A 21,254-nucleotide genomic window follows, 5' to 3' on the forward strand; every position below is an offset into this window, starting at 1 on the left:
CAGTAGAGACGAAGAAAGCGGGCTGTTCCGACTAGCATCTACCGCCCCCCAAAGTCGAGCGGCCTAGTGATTTGCGGCGCATGCTTTTTCAATGGGCGTCATGTTGGCCACGGCACTACCATGAGAGAACCTATAATATTATTATTATTATTATTTTTCTTTTTTTTTTTTAATTGGTTCACAGGAAGGGAAAGGCGCAGTATCTGTCACACTTGTTTCTCTGGACACCTGAACTGCTTGCGCTGCCTCTGGGGGCGGTAGATGCTAGTCTGAACAGCCTGCTTTCTTCGTCTCTTCCATCGTTTTCTCTCTTGCAGAGCCACCATACCGAGCAAACCCAAATATGCGTAAGGAAAGGGAGGAAGGTGGGAGTTAAAGAGGAAAGAGAGGAAGAGAAGCCGTAGTGGAGGACTGCAGAGTAATTTCAACCATCTGGAGATTTTTAACATACGCTGGCATTTCACAGCACACGGATGCCTATTCGTTTCGCCTCCATCGAAACGTAGCTGCCACGGTCGGGTTCGAACCCAAGTACTTCGGCACAGTAGTCTGGCGTCTTACCACTGCACCACACCGGCGAGGCTCACTCTGTTGGACCTGTGCGTCGTTTTTAAAAGTGCACGGTTATGGCCATAGAGATCTTTTTAACCCGTGCTGTTGCATTCCAAGCCACCTTTCCCTTCAGAAATCTGGGAACTCAATAAGGAACCGTTGTGAGAGGCGTCTTTTCGAATAATTTTAAATTCTGCATACATGGCAAAGCTTGTTTTGCTTCTTAAGCGCAGAATATTGTATGTGTTGCTATTCCATCACATCAAAGTAAATGTTTTGTAACTATTCCTCATCTTTGTGCTGTGTTTTGGTTGTAGGGGCATTGGGGGGGTGGGAGGGGGTGCTGCAGTGAAACTTGGCTCCCCCTAACGCAGAACCCTGTGCACGCCTATGTTGCTGTGTATACACTGTCCACTAGTAAACTTCACGCCCATAGACAGGCTAGGCATGGAGAAACCGAAACATCCTTGATTCCATTTCACAAATAATTGAATATTGAATGGTTACAAATTTTACTGTACAGAAGTTGAAGTGGCTCGAAAGCTGCAGATATAAAAATGCCTATATGTAAGTTCATCTGTAGTCTACAAGCAAGAATACATTGCACCCAGCTAGTGATGCACTTCTTGAAAAGGCGTGCCACCCGCGGGCATGCTGGCAAAGTGCCACTCGCCAGGCGTTTGTAGGCTTAACGAAAAGGATGATGCTTTGGAACTAGCCCCAGCCTAAAATGAGATGGATGGATGGATTAACTTTATTTGTAGCTGTCAAGGAATCAGAGGGCGATAAAAACTTGGGTCTTGACTGCTGTCATCTTCCTTCCCTTTCAGCAGGCTGGAATCCTTTGGAATTCTGTGGTGTCCAGTGCCAAATGGATGAATTTCTTTAGGTCTTTTTCTTTCTGGCTGGCCATTAAAGCTTCCAAGGACCCTATATTCTTGTCTGGTTCGTTGTAGCTAGGGCATGTCCACACTATGTGGATCATAGCAAAACTGCAAGCTGGGCTTGTTGGTTCATAGTTATTAAAAGGATTTGCAGCGCTAAAGGACGACACAGAGAACAAGAAGCACAGGGCGGCGCTACACTTTCAATAATACTTTAATTCGTGCAAACACACAGATTATATGCAGCAAGGGACGGGAAGTTATCTTTAGTCACCTGCTGCACATATTCTGTGTTTGCACGAACTAAAGTATTTGCGCTGTCCTGTGCTTCTTGTTCTCTGTGTCGTCCTTTAGCGCTGCAAATCCTTTTAATAATATGTGGATCATGTCTGCAATTACAGTGGTTACACCTTGGATCCTGTATCGCGGGATGCCATCTGCTTAGTGCGAGAGGGGTGGGAAAAACCCTCGCCTGCAACTTTCACCATATGACTTCTTCCTTTCTGCCGAGACCTTTAATTGCATGCTCGTGGTAGTGTCTGCCTTCCTAAACTATAATCTGTAAGGGGCTGTCTGCTTGACGAGTCCGCATTGTGATCTCGGTGTGCGAGTCCTCGAGCCAATACATGCGCTGTCTCGGTTTCCTCACAGGCCCTCATGGGCAGGAGCACAGACAAGGTCAATTACCTCCTCCGGTGCGGTCTGGTAGTCAGAATTTTGACTGCTTCGACAGATACCCTGCCTGCTTTATAGTTTCGGATAGCCAATTGGGAATCGGTGATAATCACACTGACATTATGTGAATTAATGCTAATGAAATGGCCACCTCCTCAGCCGCTGTTGCGTCCCTCAGTCAGGTGCTACAGCACGAGACTTGGTCCCCAACCTCCCTGGTCGCTAGGGCTATGAAACCCGTTCTGTGTTCGTATTCTGCCGCGTCCGTGTAAGCCACGTCCTGTCTGTCTGCTAGTTTTTTTTTTTCTGTAGGTCTTTTGCTTTGTGTTTTCTTCTGCCATCATTATATGTGCCGGGTGCATGTTCCTTGGGAGTGGTGAGAATCTGATTTTGATCCTTATGCCTGTTGTCTGGCCATACTTGCAAGCGCTGCCAGCAATCGCCAAAGGCCACGCATTTGACCCCTCTCCGCGCACGAAAAGGTAGCAAAAAGAGTACCGTAACGATAAGCGCCACTTTCAGGTGTGCAGTGGAGCTCTTTCCTTCTATTTCCTATACTTTTTCGTAACATAGTCTGTGTGTACGATATAGGCGATAATTCGAAGTATCCGGATTCAATATATGCTTTTCTTTGTCTCGCAGTCTGGTTTCACTTCCTTTTGAACATTAGGAGAGCGTTTAAGACAGTTTTTCAGCAGTTGGTGAACGCATTACTAATCAGTGGCTTCTGTAAACGTCATAATTACATTTCGTAAATTCAGACGACTTCAACATGCAGCCAGAGCAGGGCTTACACTTTACAGAGATTTATGGAGTACTGTATTGACTGACTCGACACTAGCGCCGACAAACAGCTCGCGGGCTTTGGCATTTGAGCAATGTTGTCGAAGCCTGGCGGGAAGCTCCGAAAATAAATGGCGGCCGCCGGAGGTTAGCAGATCGGCTAGACAACGGGACAAGTGCAATTGTTTCTTTTTTACATTGCCGTTCCCTGTGGACTGCCCGGTGTCATAACCGGATTATGAAAGACGATATGACTGCCGTCGAACTGAAGGACCTCGGTAACAAATTATTCAGTGCCCGCAAGTATGAAGACGCCATATCGTGCTACAGCAAGGCAATCGTAAGTTGCGACGTTGTCATGATCCTTTCGACGACAGTCGTCCGACTTATAACATTACCGCCTGGTTCTTAATATATTGTGGGTACCGTCATCCTATTTTAATAGCTGTAGTTAATATTTGTTCGAACTTGTTAATTGAGGGCTGAAGGTAACGCGAAACCCTTTACGGACAAGCTAGACAATGATCTTCATCGTGATCGAAATCATCTGTAAACAGTCGAAATCTTACTCTTACAAGAGCATTTCCACTTACATTTGCAAGGCTTATTTTTATAGGTTTTATATTGCGCTGTCATTTTCATGACAAGCTTTTCGTTCAAAATAGTCACGGTCACAACGTTCAGCTGGCCGTTCGTTGCTGTAAACAGCTGATGCGACACGGAAGCTGTTTCAGTTTCACGCTTGGAGATGGCATTGAAAATTTTGTGCCGCTCGCCGTCATGCGTCGTGCGGTTTTGTTTTGTAATGTTTTTGACGAGCTGTCTGCGTCGTTATAAACAGAAGTTTTCCTTTTTATACATATAGCTCCGAGGCAATGAATGCCTCCAGTAGTACTCAGTTGCGACAGCGCCGTGCACGTTTTGACGCTTATCGCCATTCGCGTTTTTTTTTTTTTTTTTTGTCTTTTAGAAGTTGTTTTTCGACAAATGGGAGCACTAGGCAGAACTAGTTTTTGACGTCGCCAAGAATAAAATGTCGCGCCATGAGAGACAACCATCGGGAAAGATATCAACGACCTGTCGCAGCGCGATCGCTCTACCGTCATCCCGTCGTTTTTTCGAAGCCTGTCGTCTGCCAGTATATTTTGACGTGCGGCATACCGAAGTCCTGTAAGAGAAAAGCCAATTATTATTGTGTCAGCCTTCCAAAAACAAAATGATAAAAGAGCTACACCATCGATGTAACCTGTCCGTTTTTATTCCTGCAGATATTCCTTATTTTTGTTTATCTGCGCACATGTATGGGCGAAATAGCTGTCTTGCATCACTGGTGATTCGCTGTCTGCCGACGTAATCCTTCTCGACGACGGCCTGACGGTGACGCCTGTCAAGTTTCGGCTTCGCGTGGCAGGATCAGCGAGCAAGTGCGTGGCGGGGGGGTCGGTCGGCCCAAAGAGCCCTCATTGTCTGAAGGTTATAAAGGGCTGGAACTAGATAGCGTCGAGTTTTGTGAAGGTTATAAAGGGCGCAAGTATATAGCGCCTACGTTGAGAGAAATCTTTCCCACTGTTGCTGAGATATGCAGTGACAGCGCTTATCTGAGCCCACCGTGGGTCCGCAGTTTTTTTTTTTCGCCTCACCATTATTTGTTTGTAAACAAACAGTTTCATAATCATAAAACGCCACTTGAACAAACTTCATTTGAATAAACTTTATATATAAATTTTATCAAGATGCCCCACTGTAACATTGTTGGGTCTAATGCGAATCTATCTCACATTTAGCAGCTTTCAGTATACGGCAACTTTCAGTTTAACAAACGAGTTGGAGCATACAAAAGTGCTGTTTGCAAGTTAAAATGCATGTTTCTTTTTTTTTTTTTTTCGTTATTTATGATCAATGATTACTCCAAAGGAAACCGTTTTCTGTACACAGTGGTCCTTTTTTGTGTATTTGTGCGTGTTTGGGAACAAATCCCTTTTGAGTGATTGTACTGTAAAGCAGCATATGGCCCAGTGTCTTACAACAATATCTTATATCAGTGAGCAGCTGTGCAGCTGTGTATATTCAACAGACAAATGAGCCCAGACTTCCCAGAAATGGGCTTGACCTCATTTTTGCCTCATACCAGATGATCTGACAGGATTTTTGTGCCATTTTTTATTGTTTTTATTTCTGTTAGCAATTTTTGTATATTGCTTTGGTCAGGAAATTGACGCAGCTATTCCAAAATTTTATTGGCATTTAGTTATGTCACTGGATGTGGTTACAGTTCGAGCATAAACTGAAGTATTCCGTTTCACAAGCAATGCCTGTGCTTGTCAGCTGTTGCTTTGTATTATTTGGCGAGGCAATTAAATTAGCACTTTTAGCAGCAGCTTGTAGTATTGTTTTCTCTGTCCAAGTGTGTGCCATTATTCATATTATTGTTGTTTACCAGCGGTCATTCAATCATAACTGTGTATATAAGCTGGTGTAGAAGAATGCCGAATTAAGCGAGTTAGATATTTTTTGTCACGGTAGAAAAAGTCAGCACAGAGGGTCGAAGGACTACGAAAAATGGACACTACAAGCACTTTCTCACCACTAAGCTTTTAGTGAACGCATATATAAACATAAGTGGTTGGTCCACGCACCAAAATAAAACGTGAAAAACATGCAGCAAAACAACCTTCAAAAACAAAACACAAATGGCTCTGAAAAACAGAATATCAGCATAGCCACACTAACATCACTACTTACAAAAGCAGCAAATTTAAAAGCCTATCACCTTATCATACAGCATGACAAAAGAGATACTTTCGTAGGTAGTTGTGTTAGTGTAGGTGATTTCTTTTTTGTGTTCATCTGCTTCATTAGTGTGACACACATATCTCTCTTCTTTTCAATAAAGCACTCTTCCATGATTTCTCGTTTTCGCTGGTTGGGATTTTGGTAAAAAATCGTAGTCTTCTTGAAGCATGCTTTGCACACCATCTTCAGTGCAGTGTTTAGCAGTGTCCAATCTTCTTTGCCCTTTATCCAGGTGCAGTTTTTCTGTAAAGGTCTTACAAGCCACCTGGAGAGTGAATCAAGCTCGCTTTGTGCATTTGTTTGGCAAACTTTCCATCGAATTTGTTGCGTGTGAATCCTGTGGTGTTCCTTCTCTTGTTTACTTTTTATTTATTTATCACGTACTGCGGACCAAACATGGTCCAAGCATGTGTATCCTTCCATAAGATCTCTTCGTCCTTCCAGCATCTTTGCAACCTTGCACAGCGCCAGACTCTGTGCACGGTAACGAACCTCAGGTTGTCGAAATTTCTAGGACCCTCCACTACGGCATCCTTCATACCGAGTCCCTTGGGGACGATAAACCCTACAAACCAAACCCTGATTTGGTTGAGTTAGCCTTTGATATTCTATGTGGTTCCACTGACCAAGTGTGGTTAATCCATGGCAATAGTTCAACTGTTGATGATGGGCTTGCTAGCATTGCTTTCAGCACACTTGTAATGACTGGGTAAAGGTGAGAGAGAGAGAGAGGGAAGTCCTCAGAGAAAGGAAAGCATCAGCTTCAGTGAGAGACTTTTGATTATCATTTGAATGAGAGTTGTAATGCTGTAATGTATTGTAAATTGTTGGTAAATTTATGACTTTATTACGCACACCTGTATGATTTGGTTTGGTGATGGGGTTTAACGTCCCAAAGTGACTCAGGCTATGAGAGACGCCGTAGTGGAGGACTCCGGAAATTTCGACCACCTGGGGTTTCTTAGCCTGTCAAAAGGCTTACAGTATCAATAAATAAATATATAAATAAATAAATAAATAAATGTAAAGCGTGTGCTTGAAAGTGTTCGGAGTGGCTCTGTTTGTTCAGTTTACTAGGAGCAGTTCTGTTCTGATGTTCACACCGCACCCCTGTTTTGCAGATCAAGAGCCCCTCGACGGCAACCTACTTCACCAACCGGGCCCTCTGCTACCTCAAGCTGCAGCAGTGGGAGCTGGCGTGCCAAGACTGCCGGCGGGCCCTAGACCTGGACCCCAGCTCCGTCAAGGGCCACTTCTTCCTAGGCCAGGCCCTGCAGGAGATGGACAACTATGATGATGCCGTCAAGTACCTCCAAAGGGGTACCTTCCTTTGCCCTCTTCCTTCTCGCTTTTCCAAGCAGTCCAGAGCTGAAGCTAGGGAGCTGAAGAAGTCAACATCTGAGTATTGGAGGTGGCTGTCTTTTTCCAGTCTAGAGCTTCAACCTCCTGTTCATCTGGTAGGGCTACATACAGGAGTGTAGTAACTGTTCTTACCAGCAGAGAATGTGATCTTTTCATTCCAAGTGCAGTTTGTATGTTCTAGGTACTGGTCATTCTTATTAAACATTGTAAGGAGTAAAGTGTGAGCTCATTCTGAAGAAGAGGGGTGTTATGTGTTGGCATTCTGCAGCGAGTGACCTGGCACGTGAGCAGAAGCTCAACTTTGGGGACGACATAGCGTGCCAGCTGCGGATGGCGCGCAAGCGGCGCTGGCAGCTGCTCGAGGAGAAGCGCCTTCAGCAGGAGATTGAGCTGCAGACCTACCTCAACCAGCTTGTGTTGCTTGACAAGCAGAAGTGCGTACGCCTCCCTCCTCTTCCTGTCTTCTTCCTTGGCAGTGGCACGACTGCAGGTCATTTTTCACTACGACAGCTGTTAGGGGCTTGTGAGGTTGCCTTGGCATGAGTGAAAAGCTTGCACCATGGCTCGCAGTTCATTACATTACAGTTATCACACTGTGATTCATATTGCTCAATGGCTCATCGAGGACAGGACGGAATAGAGACAGTGTGTCTGCCTCGTCCTTCACACACTGTTGAGCAATGTGAATATGTACCAACTCACCGAGATTTCATTGTTACTGAGTCGCACTGTTCGCATCTGATGTCATGACAGTTTTCTTTATTCGGTTGTATCTCACCTTACTGCAACTGATAATAATCACTCTCAGTCATGGCAGCCAACACTCATCTAACGTGCTGGAACAGCCTTCATGAGCTGCTTGTGTCATGCAGTTTATGTTATACTTATGGGTTGGACTTCTCGTTTTATTTTTGTTTGTTTGTTCTTCAGAAAGTGGCATGCTTTTTTTTTTTTTTTTTTTCGGAATGCAAGTTTTGTTGTTTTCTTCTTGGGTAATATGTTTTTGTTTTCTTTCCAGCATGTTAACTACCGGCTCTTTTCAGTGATTCAATGTGGCATTCCAATGTGGTCAAAAGTCGTGTACAGTTTGTCCAGGCATCCTTGTCTGCACATTTTTTTTGCAGGCAATGAAAGTGCAAATTTTAGTACTTGGAGCTGCGTTTGTATAAAAAATCATTTCAAAGTAATGCAGATAAATGGATAGCCGGCATACAAAAACTCCAGTGAAAAGCTTCCTTTTAACCGCTAGGTTGACATGTTATCGTTCGTTTGTTGACCTGGGTTGAGTGAGAAGGCGAGGGTAACGTGGGCTGCATGTCTATGGCAATGTTGAGGCAAACGTTCGGTCCTGACAGTAGCCAGAGCATGATTCAAGTACCTTGGTATTATCATAAATATGCTCCTAACATGGAACGATCATATGCACACATAACATCATCAGCCTTTTGAAAACTTGGCTTTCTCCATCACAAACTGAAAAGAATCCCCAGCAAAGTAAAGCTATTAGCCTGTAATCTGCTAATAAGGCAGAGGTTAAAATATGCATTGATAATTTGGGACGCGCACACAAAAAAAGACGCACATAGCTGAAGGTGAAAAAGTGCAGTGGCACGCTTTCCACTTGATCGGTAATAAATATCGCTGCACTGTTTCACGGGCTGACCCAATGACCGCGATTGGCATTTCTCCACTTTGAATTAGGCAAAAAGTGGTGCGCTTGTCATTTATGCACTCGCTTATTCGCAGCAAATTAGGAATTTCACCTACTATCTAAAACTTCTGGGAACTCGTAAGGTTCGCCATCATCATAACTTCTCTATTTTTCAATACTCAAGCACATTTACGTTTTCTTACATTCCTCGGAACCATTTCTGGCTGGAACAACTTACCAACTCGCCCAAATATCTTCTTTGAACACGTAAAACATCCCTTCATTTCTCAAAGAATGAATTCTTGTGATGTATATTTAGTTTGTCGTCTGCTTGGACTGTTTGGTCCGCAGTATTGTATGAATAAAAAATAAATAAAAATGATTTGCATGACAAGACAAGAATACTGACCTTTCCTGGTTAAAATCAAGTTTCAAAAGAGGGATTCGTCATACTTTTACTGGTTTTCGTCAGATGAACTGCAAAGTACAACCCCTATCTATACTGGAATTCTATTGTGCAATCATTGCATGGACAAAGAAAACTAACTTTGCTGCATTCATCATTATTTATCTCATTTTGGGTTCATATTTTAGAGCTGGAGCTGGTGTCTCGTCTCGTGTCATTGACTGATCATATTTTTTTACTTGTTTTCTTAGAGTTCTCTTATGTTAATGTTGCTTTCACCAGTTGTGTCAGTGATTAACATTTGTTCAATTTTTGCTGCTTGGCAACTCTAGAGTGCTTTTCGTTTTAGTGTAGTTCTCTGCATACTTAAGTAATTCTTCGCACCCATAATGCGGGAGGTGAATTTTGCCAGTACCTGGGTCATTACATGCACAGATGCTTACATACTAGGATGAATGCATTCTAATGGGTGTTTTTGGTGGTGTCTCCTTTCTTTTAGGAGGGCACAGGAGATGAAAATGAAGGGTTCTCGGCAAGGTGACATTGACCGAATGGAGGCTGCGCTGGTTTGTGATTTTTTTTTTCCTTTTTTTTTTTCTGTGTTCACTCTGTTTAGTGCTGGCTCTTCTGATTGTATGAGTAATGGAGGTTTTGACTAAAGCTTTGGAAATCTGTGGATGTGGCAACATATTTCTCCGGCATTACCACCAGACCCACCAGCTTTGTGAGGGCTTGGAAGCAATGACTTAAAACATGGCACGTAGGAAAAAGGAAAGGCAGAGCTGGCCATGGACATGGAAAAAGGGCGAGATTGTCCGTTGGGAGAATAAAAGAGAGTAAAAATGCGGCGAGAAGTAGGGCAGGGTAGAAAGGGCTGAAATTTCTCAGCACTGGGCAGCGCAAAGCATGAGGTAGTGCTGGCAAGAAGTGGAGGTGCAGCGTGTGCAGTTTTGCTGCGCTGGACTGTGTCGCACGCATTTCTCAACTGTTCCACTTGAATGACAGAAACAGCGGAAGATGATGCTATGTTCATGCAGTGCTTTGGTTTTCACACAAAATCAAATTTTTTTGTTTCTTAGCCGCATTGTATTCACAATAAAGCGGTAAAGAGATGATAAGACAAGGATGGAAGGTAATTCGAAGCGTTTCTTTTACAAACCAGCAAGGTAAGTGTAGTAAGTAGCCATTTAAGTACCAGACAGCATCTTCAGGACCATGTCATCAGCAACAGCTGATGAAGTAAAGCTCTATGCCTTTCTAAGTGGCTTTACTATTGCGTGGTTCTACATCACTTAGGATCAGTGCAGGCTTTGTGCCCACTCTAGGCCGAGTTGTTGAGGGCGATGCTTCGGCCAGCGCAGCCAGCACACAGGGTTTGGAAGTGGCCGAGTCTGATTCATTGCTTCCAAGTGAGACGAGGGAAATTGTTGACAGCACTGACTGGCATAACTGTGGATCCGAAGAGATTTGAATGTGGAGGAGATTCAATGAGGCCTTGCAAAGCGCAAGGAAAAGTGACGAGCCACTCGTCAGTGCACTTTCGCTGTAGTGCTTGTGCACATATGCAGGTGATGTGCTCTTTCAAGTAAACATTGTGGGCCATGTTTTGCAAAATGGGTCCGCGCTTCAGTTGTCCTGCATAAAACAAGGCATTGAAGATGTCCCAGGTGTTGCATTGTCCTGTAATTAAACAACCTGATGATGTAGCGCACATTTACATGCCATTCGGATCCATCGCTCTGGTGCAGTGGTTAGGGCGCTCGACTGTTGTGCCCAAGGATGCAGGATCGAATCTCGGCCTTCGCGGCCCTTTTTTTGGTGGAGGCGAAAAGCAGGGCGCCTGTGTGCTGTGCGATGTCAGTGCACATTAAAGAACACCAGGTAGTCTAAATTTCTGAAGCCCTCCACTGCAGTGTGTCTCATAGCCTGAGTCGCTTTGGGATGTTAAACCCAACCAAACCAAACCAGACAACACACTCGTAAGTTCTTCAGCATTACTTGCCATTATATGGATTAGCATGCATGGGTAAGTGCATGCGTGTGTGTGTGTGTGTGTGTGTGTGTGTGTGTGTGTGTGTGTGTGTGTGTGTGTGTGTGTGTGTGTGTGTGTGTGTGTGTGTGTGTGTGTGTGTGTGTGTGTGTGTGTGTGTGTGTGTGTGTGTGTGTGTGTGTGTGTGTAGGGGGGGGGTTGCTTTGGCCTCGGATATGTAAATATTTTTGTTTGTTTTACAGTGCTTTTTCCTGAGAACTTCTCTCCACATCTGCCTCAGTGTATTGTAATTGCTACCTTTCGCCAGTTCCCTTCATCGGCCGCATTACTAGGCTGCCCCATAATGCCAGCATGATTGAAGGCTGTGAAATCTGAGTTAATGTCAATATTGTCAACTTTTCAATATTTGTTCCACACTGTCCACTGTGTCTGATGTGATGTTTAGGGGCACACATTAGATGTGGCAAAATTAAATATGTGTGGGAAGTGGATGGCAGTCTTTCTAAAACCTTGCATTTTTTAAATCTTCAGGACAAGTACATATCAGAGTTGAACAGCATATTTGCCAAGGTGGATGACCGGCGTCGGGTGAGTTCTCTCTCCACCCCTTTGTGTCACCGAAAAGCGAGAAGCGGCAGTGTGTCATGCTCACGGTACCTGCGCAGTGCAGCTTGTGATTTCGGTACTATAGTATCAGGGATGTTTAAGTGTTGCATTGCAAATAATTGGCATTGACAGTGTGTAAAGTGCATGGCTGTTTGCTCTTTATGTCAGCCGACTCGTTTGATAGCAGTAATATTACAAGCTCAGCCTTATTGGTACGTCCCCCATTTCATGGGTTCAAAATCATGGACGTTAATACTGTTACGTTATGGTGACAATGCCTTCGGCAAGAAATGAAGAGATAATCTCCTTAGGACTCAACTCTTTATAGGGCTGACTTACGCCCCCAAAAGAACTAAGCAATCGGCTACGGCAATAGCAACAATCGTGCTCAGCAGTCGTCAATCTACGAATGCCCGTTTCACTCGTCAGTGGTAAATTTAAAAGTGCCGTAGAAGCATCTAGACAAAACCGCGAACAGGGACTAGCATAACAGGGAACATTGTAGAAATACAAGCATGTGTCTGGAATCCTTCGACATACATCTCGAATCACCTGCCACAACAAAGGAAATGATAAAGCCACATCTCGCGGCAACGAACATGAACAAACAAAGAATACAAAAGTGATCCGTGCGCTAGATTCACAATGATAAACTGTCTGTCGAAAAATTTGGCTGTCGAAAAAGAGTAAATAAAGATTTGAATGATTTGTAGCAATACATTCCGGATGACGCAATTTCCTTTCTGCTTCATTGAAAATTTTGATAAGTTGTGGTCGTGTAATATATGTAGTAGCCATCGCGATTGCTTGTCCACAGTGCAATGGTGTAAGTGGGCGAAGCATTTGGAAGCAATGAGGAAGCAATCTGTTCTCGCCATTGCCACTGTTACTGGGCAGGATGTGTTGCAAAATATCTTCCACACCAACGAAAAATGCAAATGTGAGCGGAATTCTGTGCACCTTATGCCACAAAATGCTGATAGGCATTTTTATGAGGCGAAAGTGGCAATAAATTTCTTTGTACCTCATTCAACGGTGCCATTTTTCAGAGTTGGGTGCTTTGGATTGTATGTTTCCTGGATAATGTTTTTTTTCCCTCATTAAAAAAACAAAATAACATATCAATGCTCTGGCATCCCGGCTACATCACAGTGGAGTTTACCAGGCAGTCTGTTCAATATAATTGACCTGGGTCCAGGATTGGATTTTCTGAGTGCAAATTTCAATCTAGGACACTGTTACGCTCTGTTTACTAGGAGGCTGTGTAGCATTGCTGGCAGCTTTTTGCCAGTTGGGTGCTAGCTTTCATGAAGAAGCTGCACTCAGCTTCACATTGTCATGTATACTCAGTTGTCATGCACACCTGTATTTAACACCCACAAAAAAGAAAAGCACAATGCCTTTGATCGTAATGCACTCCAGGTTTTCATGCTTCAATGAACTAACGAATCTTCTCAACTAGAGCAATCAACTTTTGTAGCCACACTAATGTCATGATGAAGTAAGCGATACCACTGCATCACTTTCTTCTCCTCACCTGGCTGGCAAACTCGTCATCCATTTTCATCATCATCAGGCACATTTCATCCTGCTGCAAGACTTTTCAGGAAACCAGCCTTTATCTGGCCTTTGTAGTCTACTCGCTGGCAAAAATCCTGCCTTCCTTCTTCCGCCCTCCACTCATAGAAGTTGCAAGATAACTAGAGTGAAGTGGGCCAACTGCCACATGGCTTGGGAAACACAGGATCTCATTTTCAACCCAGCGGTGTTATGAACTTGTCATATTAGAGCGTAGCTCTACCACTAGCCATTCTCTGAGGTCGTTCATTTGCACAAGCTAAGTACTGCGCATGCGACAGTTTTTTCTGTGCCGCATGCTCGCTCCTTCAGCTCACCGTTGGCTGAGCCGTTATTGACATCAGCATCCCAATCACGTGATCACCAGCCGTGCCGTGCGCTCTTCTTCTGCCCTGCCGCTGGTTTAAACTGGTGCTCACGCCGCCATGGCAGCTGCTGGGAGAGGGTATACGTAGGCGGCTTAACTGCGGCTCACTTCCTCACTCTAGCCACGGATGATGCCTGCGCTGTCAATCTCTACGCTCTGCCGCAGGCGTCTGGCTAGATCGGACTAGCCTTCTGATGTAGACTAGCGGGAAGTTTATGGAGCTTGCGCTTGTTGGCTAGATTCAGCCAGGTTAAACTCTGCCACATCCAGCACTTCCACATTGGCTCAAGTGGAAGTTGAAGCCTTGCTGATAAGACACTTTAGATGCTTGTAAGGCATGTCTGTATCCGCGACTGTGGTAAACAATATGGAGTTATTTCCAGGGACCATAGAGATATCAACATGCAACAAATGCAGAAAGGCCAGGCCATAATTTTGCAATTTGCTCTCATAATTTTATTTTGTGTTCAATTCTTACATGCATTTCTTTGTTTGATTTTTTTTTATGGGAAAAAAAAATTGCACTTTAGAATCCAGTAAATGCACTGTTTAACAAATATCGTAGCCTTGCTGCAATTTGCATCACATTGAGAGAGTGTTCTGTAATATTGTACAGTAGAGTTGCATGCCTGGTGTTAACTTGGAAGGTGTTGCTGTAATTTCCAGAGGGGGTTTTCTGCTGTGCACCTGGTTTCCACGTGACTAGTTAGGTATGAAAAATATCATTTTGCTTCAGGCGATTGAATCGATAACCACTGTGAACTGCCATGGGACCTCTGCCTGCTACTGACGTTCGGCCACTAAATACCCTGTGCTGTAATTGCCCTCTTTTTGAGTGACTTTATTATTGAGTGAGGACTTCAGTAGTGTTGTAATTATTGGTCAATGTTTGAATATGGCGTTTCAGTTCAACTACTGTTGCTACTGCAAGCACACTGCAGTGGTTTACTGGTCGTGACACTTGACTGCTGAGTCTGAGGATGCTGGTTAATCTTGGCTGCTGGAGCTATGTTTAGGTGTAGACAAAATTCAAGATGCCCGGGCACTGTATGATGTCAGTGCGCGTTAGAGGACCCCGAGTGGTCGAAATTTCTGGAGTCCTCCACTACGGCATCCCTCATTGCCCGAGTCACTTTGGTACGTTAAACCCTATAAACCAAACCGTTTTTCTTGTAAGTGGAGCATTATGCCGCAGAAGGTTTCATCACGGATTGTATGGGCCAGAAAGAGGTTAAGGTGCTTTCTTTCCTTTTTCTTTTTTTGTCGAAGCATGGCAGATTGCTAGATTGCTTTGTTGGAAGTGGTGCACATGTTTTTGACTGTGTGCAGAAAAGAGACGTGCCTGACTACCTGTGTGGCAAGATCAGTTTTGAAATCATGCGTGAGCCAGTCATCACTCCCAGTGGCATCACCTACGACCGGCGAGACATTGAGGAGCACCTACAGGTGAACCCCCCCCCCCCCCCGCCTGTGCTGAGAGTGTGTCCTCCGGACTGCTGAATGATCCCAATGGCAGAAAATATGATGAGAAGCCAGTGCATGCTGCCTTTGTTGCATGGGCAGGGATAGCAGGCAGTAGCCGTCTGAAAGTGTTAGTTTTCTTTCTCAAAAAACAGGGATTCTCAGTCTCATGAACATTGGAAAAACTTAACATAATTTAAAATGTGTCAAGGAATTCCACATACCTTTGGCTTCTGTCCTTTCCTGCCTGAAAAGCATGCTAGTATGGACTGATCCCTTAAAAAGGGCTCATGTTATCACTAGCTGCAGAGCAAAACGGTTTACAGTGAGCAGTTACAATGTGGCTGAACCGTGAATAGAGCTTGCATGGATTCAGATATCTGGGGAATCTACAGATCCGCTGCTAAGCCCATTTTTAGAGTGCTCGCGCTGCATTTCGTACATCTTTACAGTGCTGTAGAATGCTGTATGTCTTGATGTAAGCAGTGTTCTCTTCTTTTGTTAATCTCAAATTCGCAGCCTTATTCTGGTAATTCTGTCCCCTTTCACGGTGTCGATAGGTGCAGGTCATCAGTTAGGATTCGTGCACACAGAAGTGCACATTATTTTTCCACAGACTAGAATATGCTCTGTACAGCATGCCGTACACTTTGCAGGAAACAAGCATTTTCTAATTCTCTTGCTGTCCGTGATAATTTTTCATTTCATTTGGAAGCCGGGCAGGTAGCAGCATTACCAGGTGAAGCAGATTTTAAAGTTTGGAATTGACATCGGTACCATTAACATCAAATGAAACACTAACAGCAAAACCCAAACGTGAGCATGAGAGTATAAAAGTTTTAACTACTGAAGGCTAAATACAGATAAGGAGCATTGAATACTACCATGCAAAGATCCCTGCCCATTCAGAATGAAATTCAATTAGTACCGTCCACTCTCTTTCAACTGAAGTCTTGCTTTATTGTTCCTGTCTCAACAGTCTTGTTCATGTTTCATTTAATAGTATGTAAGAGTTATTGTGATAAGGTCCTAGAATAGATGTATAACTTACTGTACATATCAGTAGCTAGTCTTGTAGATTACAGAATTGTTTTTTATTGTTATAGTAAAGCGAGTGACAGCCTCGTGCATTCATACTCCACTCCACCGCTGGTTTAAACCAGTGGTCTCGCCGCCACATGACAGCTTAGAGAGAGCGTATAAGCTGCTCAGCTGTGGCTCGCTTCCACATTAGTCGTAGATGATGCGGTGCCTGGGCTGTCTACTGAATGTTTACACTCTATCGCAAGTGTCAGAACAATACTGCTGACGTGCAAGACCTGCCTCGCTAAGTTGTGCCAGGGTTGCAGTCAAGACTACCAAACGGCAAGAAGCTCAACTGGTCCATGATACAATGCTTACCAGAAGATTTAAGGACATAGTTCTCAGCGCAAAGGCACACGGCCAAAGAAAAGAAGGAAGACTAGAGTCGAATACAGCACTGACTCAGAACTGTTTATTTAGCGACGCACACAAGACTTATATACATCCAGACTAGCGCATACCATGCAAGGAAAAAGATAAAAGAAACGCATCACACCTTTTATCTTAAGAACTTGGAAAGGAAAGTCTTTTCTGCGTTATCGCTAGTATAGTCTGACCCAACCCTCTGAATATAACATGCTTCTATCGTTTCACGGGTGGTTTTTAATTTGCTTCTGCTTAAAATCCTCAACCCTGAAAACGGTGTGCAATCCTTGTAAGTAGTGTAGTGCGCGACAAGGGTAGCACCTTCCCTATTCTTTAGGTCTCTTGCGTGCTCCCTGAGCCGGTCATTGATGCGACGCTTTGTTTTCCCAATGTGCGATCTGCCACACATCGAAAATTTCGTACACTACGCCGGTGGCGCATTTCGTAAAGCGGTTCCCATGCCTCTTTTTACACCCGGGCTTTTTGTTACCGCAAGGGTGGTGATGCGTTGGGCCAATTGGCCAAGCTTCCGAGGGGCTTTTGAAAAGACCAACGGCCGGTTTACCACGTTCTTGAGGCCATGGGGATAATTTGTGCACGTAGGGCATCACTTCAGGCCTTACTTTAGCCTGCGGAGGGATTATTGCCTCCTTGTCAGCTCCAGAAGCGATTGTGCTCATTAACTAGGTTCAGCCAAGTTTTTCTTCAAACTTGAGCTGGAAATCGCACATTTTAAATGTGATCAGTAATGCCAATAAAAAAATTAGGATACATAAAATGAACACTCAAATTTTCTTCGACTGAAACAAAGCTAATCACTTGCAAAATGTTGGTGCGCCCAATGCCGGAGTGCGCCTGCGAAGTCTGGGGCCCTGACGTTCAGTATTTAATATCAGATTTAGAGCTAGTACAAAGACGTGCACTCAGATTTATTTTTTCTGTTAATCGAAAACAGGATTTAGTTTCTCCGCTACATGATAAAGCAACATGATAAAGCAGATTTAGCCACCCTTCAGTTAAGGCGAAAGCATAAACGTTTAATTCTTTTCTATTCAATTATAAATAATCTAGTCATGATTGACAAGCAACAGTACGTAAAGCAGTCCATTTCCTGTATAACGCGCAATAAGAATACAAAACATGTAGAAGAACAAAGATTTTTAAAAGACTGCATGAAATATTCCTTTTTTTTTTTTTTGTCCAGCGCGAGATTGGAATAAACTGTCCAGCAATATTGTATATGCAAAGAGCTGTGAGGAATTCTCCTCTCTGTTATCTAAATCACTAGATTAGCACTTGTTGGTATGCTGTTCATGAATTGTTCTTTTTTTTGTTGTTGTTTTTCTTTTGCTTTTGGTCATTACTGTATTTTATGTGCTTTTTTTTTTTAGTTTACTATTATATGTGTACTTTTATGCAACCAAACAACTCCTATCTTAGTCCTGAATAGGACTGATAGTATTGTAAATAAACAAATAACTGTGCCAACTTTTTTCTATTTGCTTTACCTAGCACCCACTCCACCCATGACCACTGGCTTTGCTTTGCCTTGCTTTGCTTTCGGGTCGTGACTACTTCAGCGCCACCCTTGACATGACGTTTCTCTTTGTCTGCAGAGGGTTGGCCACTTTGACCCAGTGACGAGGACACCACTCACCCAAGACCAGCTGATCCCAAACTTGGCGATGAAGGAAGTGGTGGACGCTTTCCTCGCGGAAAACGAGTGGGCCCTCGACTACTAAATTGCAGTTTTGCTGTGTCACTCCTTCTCGTGATGTACTACTGTCCAAAGCCAGTTGTTTTTGTTTCAGTAACTTGTGAACTCCCGGTTTTTCTTTTCGCATTTCTTTTTTCTTTTTCTAAAAGACAGAGACAGCTGGCACTTTCAGGAATGAGTCACTTTCATGCTCTGTCCGGCAGCTTTGCGAGCAGAGTTCATTCTGCACTTGCTTTTCTTCTCTTCGGTTGCACACAATTGCTCCCAGCTGACCCTGTGAATGAGACTGCGAAATAAGAGTGTGGTGTGCACATGCTGCATTTTATGCGTTTCTCTAAGTGTGTACTTTGTTCAGGGCTTTGTTTGCAACAGCAGTGGGTTAGATCCAAAAGCCACAAATATGAACCCGACATTTTGAGTTGGGAGGCTGGCTGCTCCCACTAAAGTGCGCTGATTAATATTGCCTTGATCAGGTTGATTGCTTTTTCCTTTGCAAAACTGATAAAGTGCAGCATTATGGAAAACGTTATGCTTATTAACTCTGTCAGAGGTCAGTGTAGTGACATACCTTTCAGATGAAGCTTTCAATATCATTTTGAATCTGTGTTCATGTCTAATAAGCCAGTTAGAACTGTATCTAACTGGATTATAGCTTTCGTTTGTTAATCAGTCAAAACTGAAGGATTCACTCTAAAGCGTACCTGTTACTGATAGCCCAAATTTCCGACCTTCAGCGAATGGTTGATCTATAACATCTGGCAAGTCATATAAAGAACATGAGGTTTGGTTCACCCTCTTGCCCCGCTGCGAGTCTCTGACAAAATCGCATGCACAGCCTCTTGGTCAAAGTCTGTTGCTGCCTTTGTATTTGGTATCATATTTTATCGCTGTGATTGTAAAGGATTGCTGTATATACACACACTATGCCATGGACGCGAGGAACCATTACTGCCTTGTGTGTCACTCTTGGGTGGCTTGATGTAGCCACCGTGTTGCTTCTCTGCGCCCTGCACTCACAGTTGGTTGTCAACTGCGGTTGTAGAGCAGCCTAAAAGTGCAGATGGGCCCTCTAGTACCCCGTCCCTGGAACACCTTTTTACACTTGTTAGGCAACTCTTAGCATAGGACTGTGTGAACATGTTGTTTTTGTACAATTTTGCGAGCATCTTTTCAGTCATGTCACTTGTGAAGCTCAACTTCAGAAAGTGGGAGTCTCCTGAGGCTAGTTTTGAGGTGGGCAGAAGGTGGTGCCACCTGTTAAGGTTTGTAACAAGCTGTCAAATTATCCCTGCAACTTCTGCAGCTATGAGTGCTCTGTTTGACTGCAGGTGGCGCTACAATCTGCTAACCCCCATATTGCAGACCAGCTTATGTCCTCAATTTTGAAGCTTGGAACTTGCTTATTTGCAACTAGTATAGCTAGAAATCTGGTATCAGCATGGACTCAGCTGCACTGTTAATCAGTCACCATGGTTTGTTAATGTGTAGTTCTTTAGTCATTGGGGCAGAGCCCTAGAGAGGTGTAAAAAATACAGACGTGTTGCCTGGTTACAGTAATAGGCATGTATATGGTGTTTGTCTTGCACCTGAAAGTAACAGCGTCGTAATGCCGAACACTGCATGTTATACTAAGCGGGTGACAAATTCTTCATGTGCGGTGTAGTAGAACCAGCTTAAGGTTCTCCTGTCAGATCAAGGCTATGAGCTCTGCATGCGGCAGTCAGCATGCAATGTTATAAGTGTTGGCACACACTTTTTACCAGCCAGTTGCTGCAATGCTGTTTTAGCAAATTACTGCGTGTCAAGACATTGTCTAAGCATTGTTAGGAGACATCTCACCTTTCCCTTGAGATTTTCATATCAGTGGGCAGTTGTACTGCATTTGGAGAGGGGCTTGGTTCTGATCGTAGTTATGGTGGACTTGTCTAACACAGCAAATGTCTCAAGTAATGCATGCTATGTGCGTTAAAGTAATGTAACACTCCTTGTTTGAACCATAGACCTTCAGGAGAATCCAGTTACCGGGCATGGTAGCTCAGTGACTTTGGCTTTCAGCCGGTGGTCCCAAGGTTGTAGAGGCTGCAGTTCAGTGGAAGCTAAATGCTAATGCACTCAAGTCCTGTCTGATAGCGGTACTTGTGAAAGATTCTCAGGTTGTTGAATGTAATCCAGAGCCCTCTGCTACAGCATCCCTCATAGCCCATGAGCTGCTTCGGCACATGAAACTCTACATACCACAACCAACAAAGGACTCTTGCTGTAGTGGCCAGTGGTCAATGCTGCTCATCTCAGCCAACCAAGCGTTACGCAGCATATGTGCAGCAAGACTGTTTCTTTTGCTTTATCTGTAATAGGTCATTCTCAGGACAGCTACTGCACTTCTCATGGTAGTTCCTCAGTGATTTGGAGCCGATGAGGGTGAAGGGTGTTTCGTGTGTGTGTGCGTTAAATGACTGAGAGAAGTGCGAGCTTCCGAGGGGCATTCGGCAATCGGCACGTAACCTTCAATGACCTTTTTTTTTTTTAACATGGCATTGCCTAGCCTACGTAATATCCCACGCTGTTGTATATGCGGGATGCGGAAGTGAAACGACTATAGGATGCACCTTTGTTTTGTTTCTCTGATCCCGCCTAGCAGCATTATGTGTAAATAATAAACACTGATCAAGTTGCAAGTTGAGTTGTATTTGTTTGTTGCCGCACATGGTGTTGTATTGTGCTATGTAGGCCTCTGCTCTGTCCTCATACTGACTTGTCTCATCCTGTGCTGTATTAACTTCTTAAATCTTAAAATTCTTCTTCTTAAAATTAAGTCTTAACTTCGGGGCGGGCCTGGAGCCCAATGCGCTTTTGCCGCATCCCGAAGGCATGATTTGCCTTGCCACAGTGCCTTTGTGAGTGCCCTCTATATTTTCATTTGCAAGACACTGGAAAAGGAGGTGGGTCGGGAACTATTCCCACTGCGGCATGCAGTACGAGT

The 21,254-nt window shown here is 44.0% G+C and overlaps 1 protein-coding gene across 1 annotated transcript; it reads left to right on the top strand.

The window, feature by feature from the left end:
• Positions 1-2,997: 2,997 nt before the first annotated feature.
• On the top strand, positions 2,998-20,949 carry STUB1 (STIP1 homology and U-box containing protein 1). Its single transcript, XM_084604866.1, has 7 exons — positions 2,998-3,234; positions 6,809-7,007; positions 7,318-7,483; positions 9,606-9,672; positions 11,628-11,684; positions 14,977-15,093; positions 18,174-20,949. Exons 1-7 carry the CDS (start codon positions 3,133-3,135, stop codon positions 18,297-18,299), a joined length of 834 nt encoding a protein of 277 aa, XP_084460992.1. The 5' UTR covers positions 2,998-3,132; the 3' UTR covers positions 18,300-20,949.
• The last annotated feature ends 305 nt before the right edge of the window (positions 20,950-21,254 follow it).

Source organism: Amblyomma maculatum, chromosome 5, assembly GCF_055883805.1.
Source record: "Amblyomma maculatum isolate TAMU_Amacu chromosome 5, ASM5588380v1, whole genome shotgun sequence".
NCBI lineage: Eukaryota > Metazoa > Arthropoda > Arachnida > Ixodida > Ixodidae > Amblyomma > Amblyomma maculatum.

Coding starts and splice junctions, on each gene's coding strand:
- STUB1 (XM_084604866.1), top strand. CDS start 3,133: ATGAAAGACGATATGACTGCCGTCGAACTGAAGGACCTCGGTAACAAA. Junction 3,235..6,808: donor CGTGCTACAGCAAGGCAATC/GTAAGTTGCGAC, acceptor CCTGTTTTGCAG/ATCAAGAGCCCCTCGACGGC. Junction 7,008..7,317: donor CGTCAAGTACCTCCAAAGGG/GTACCTTCCTTT, acceptor GGCATTCTGCAG/CGAGTGACCTGGCACGTGAG.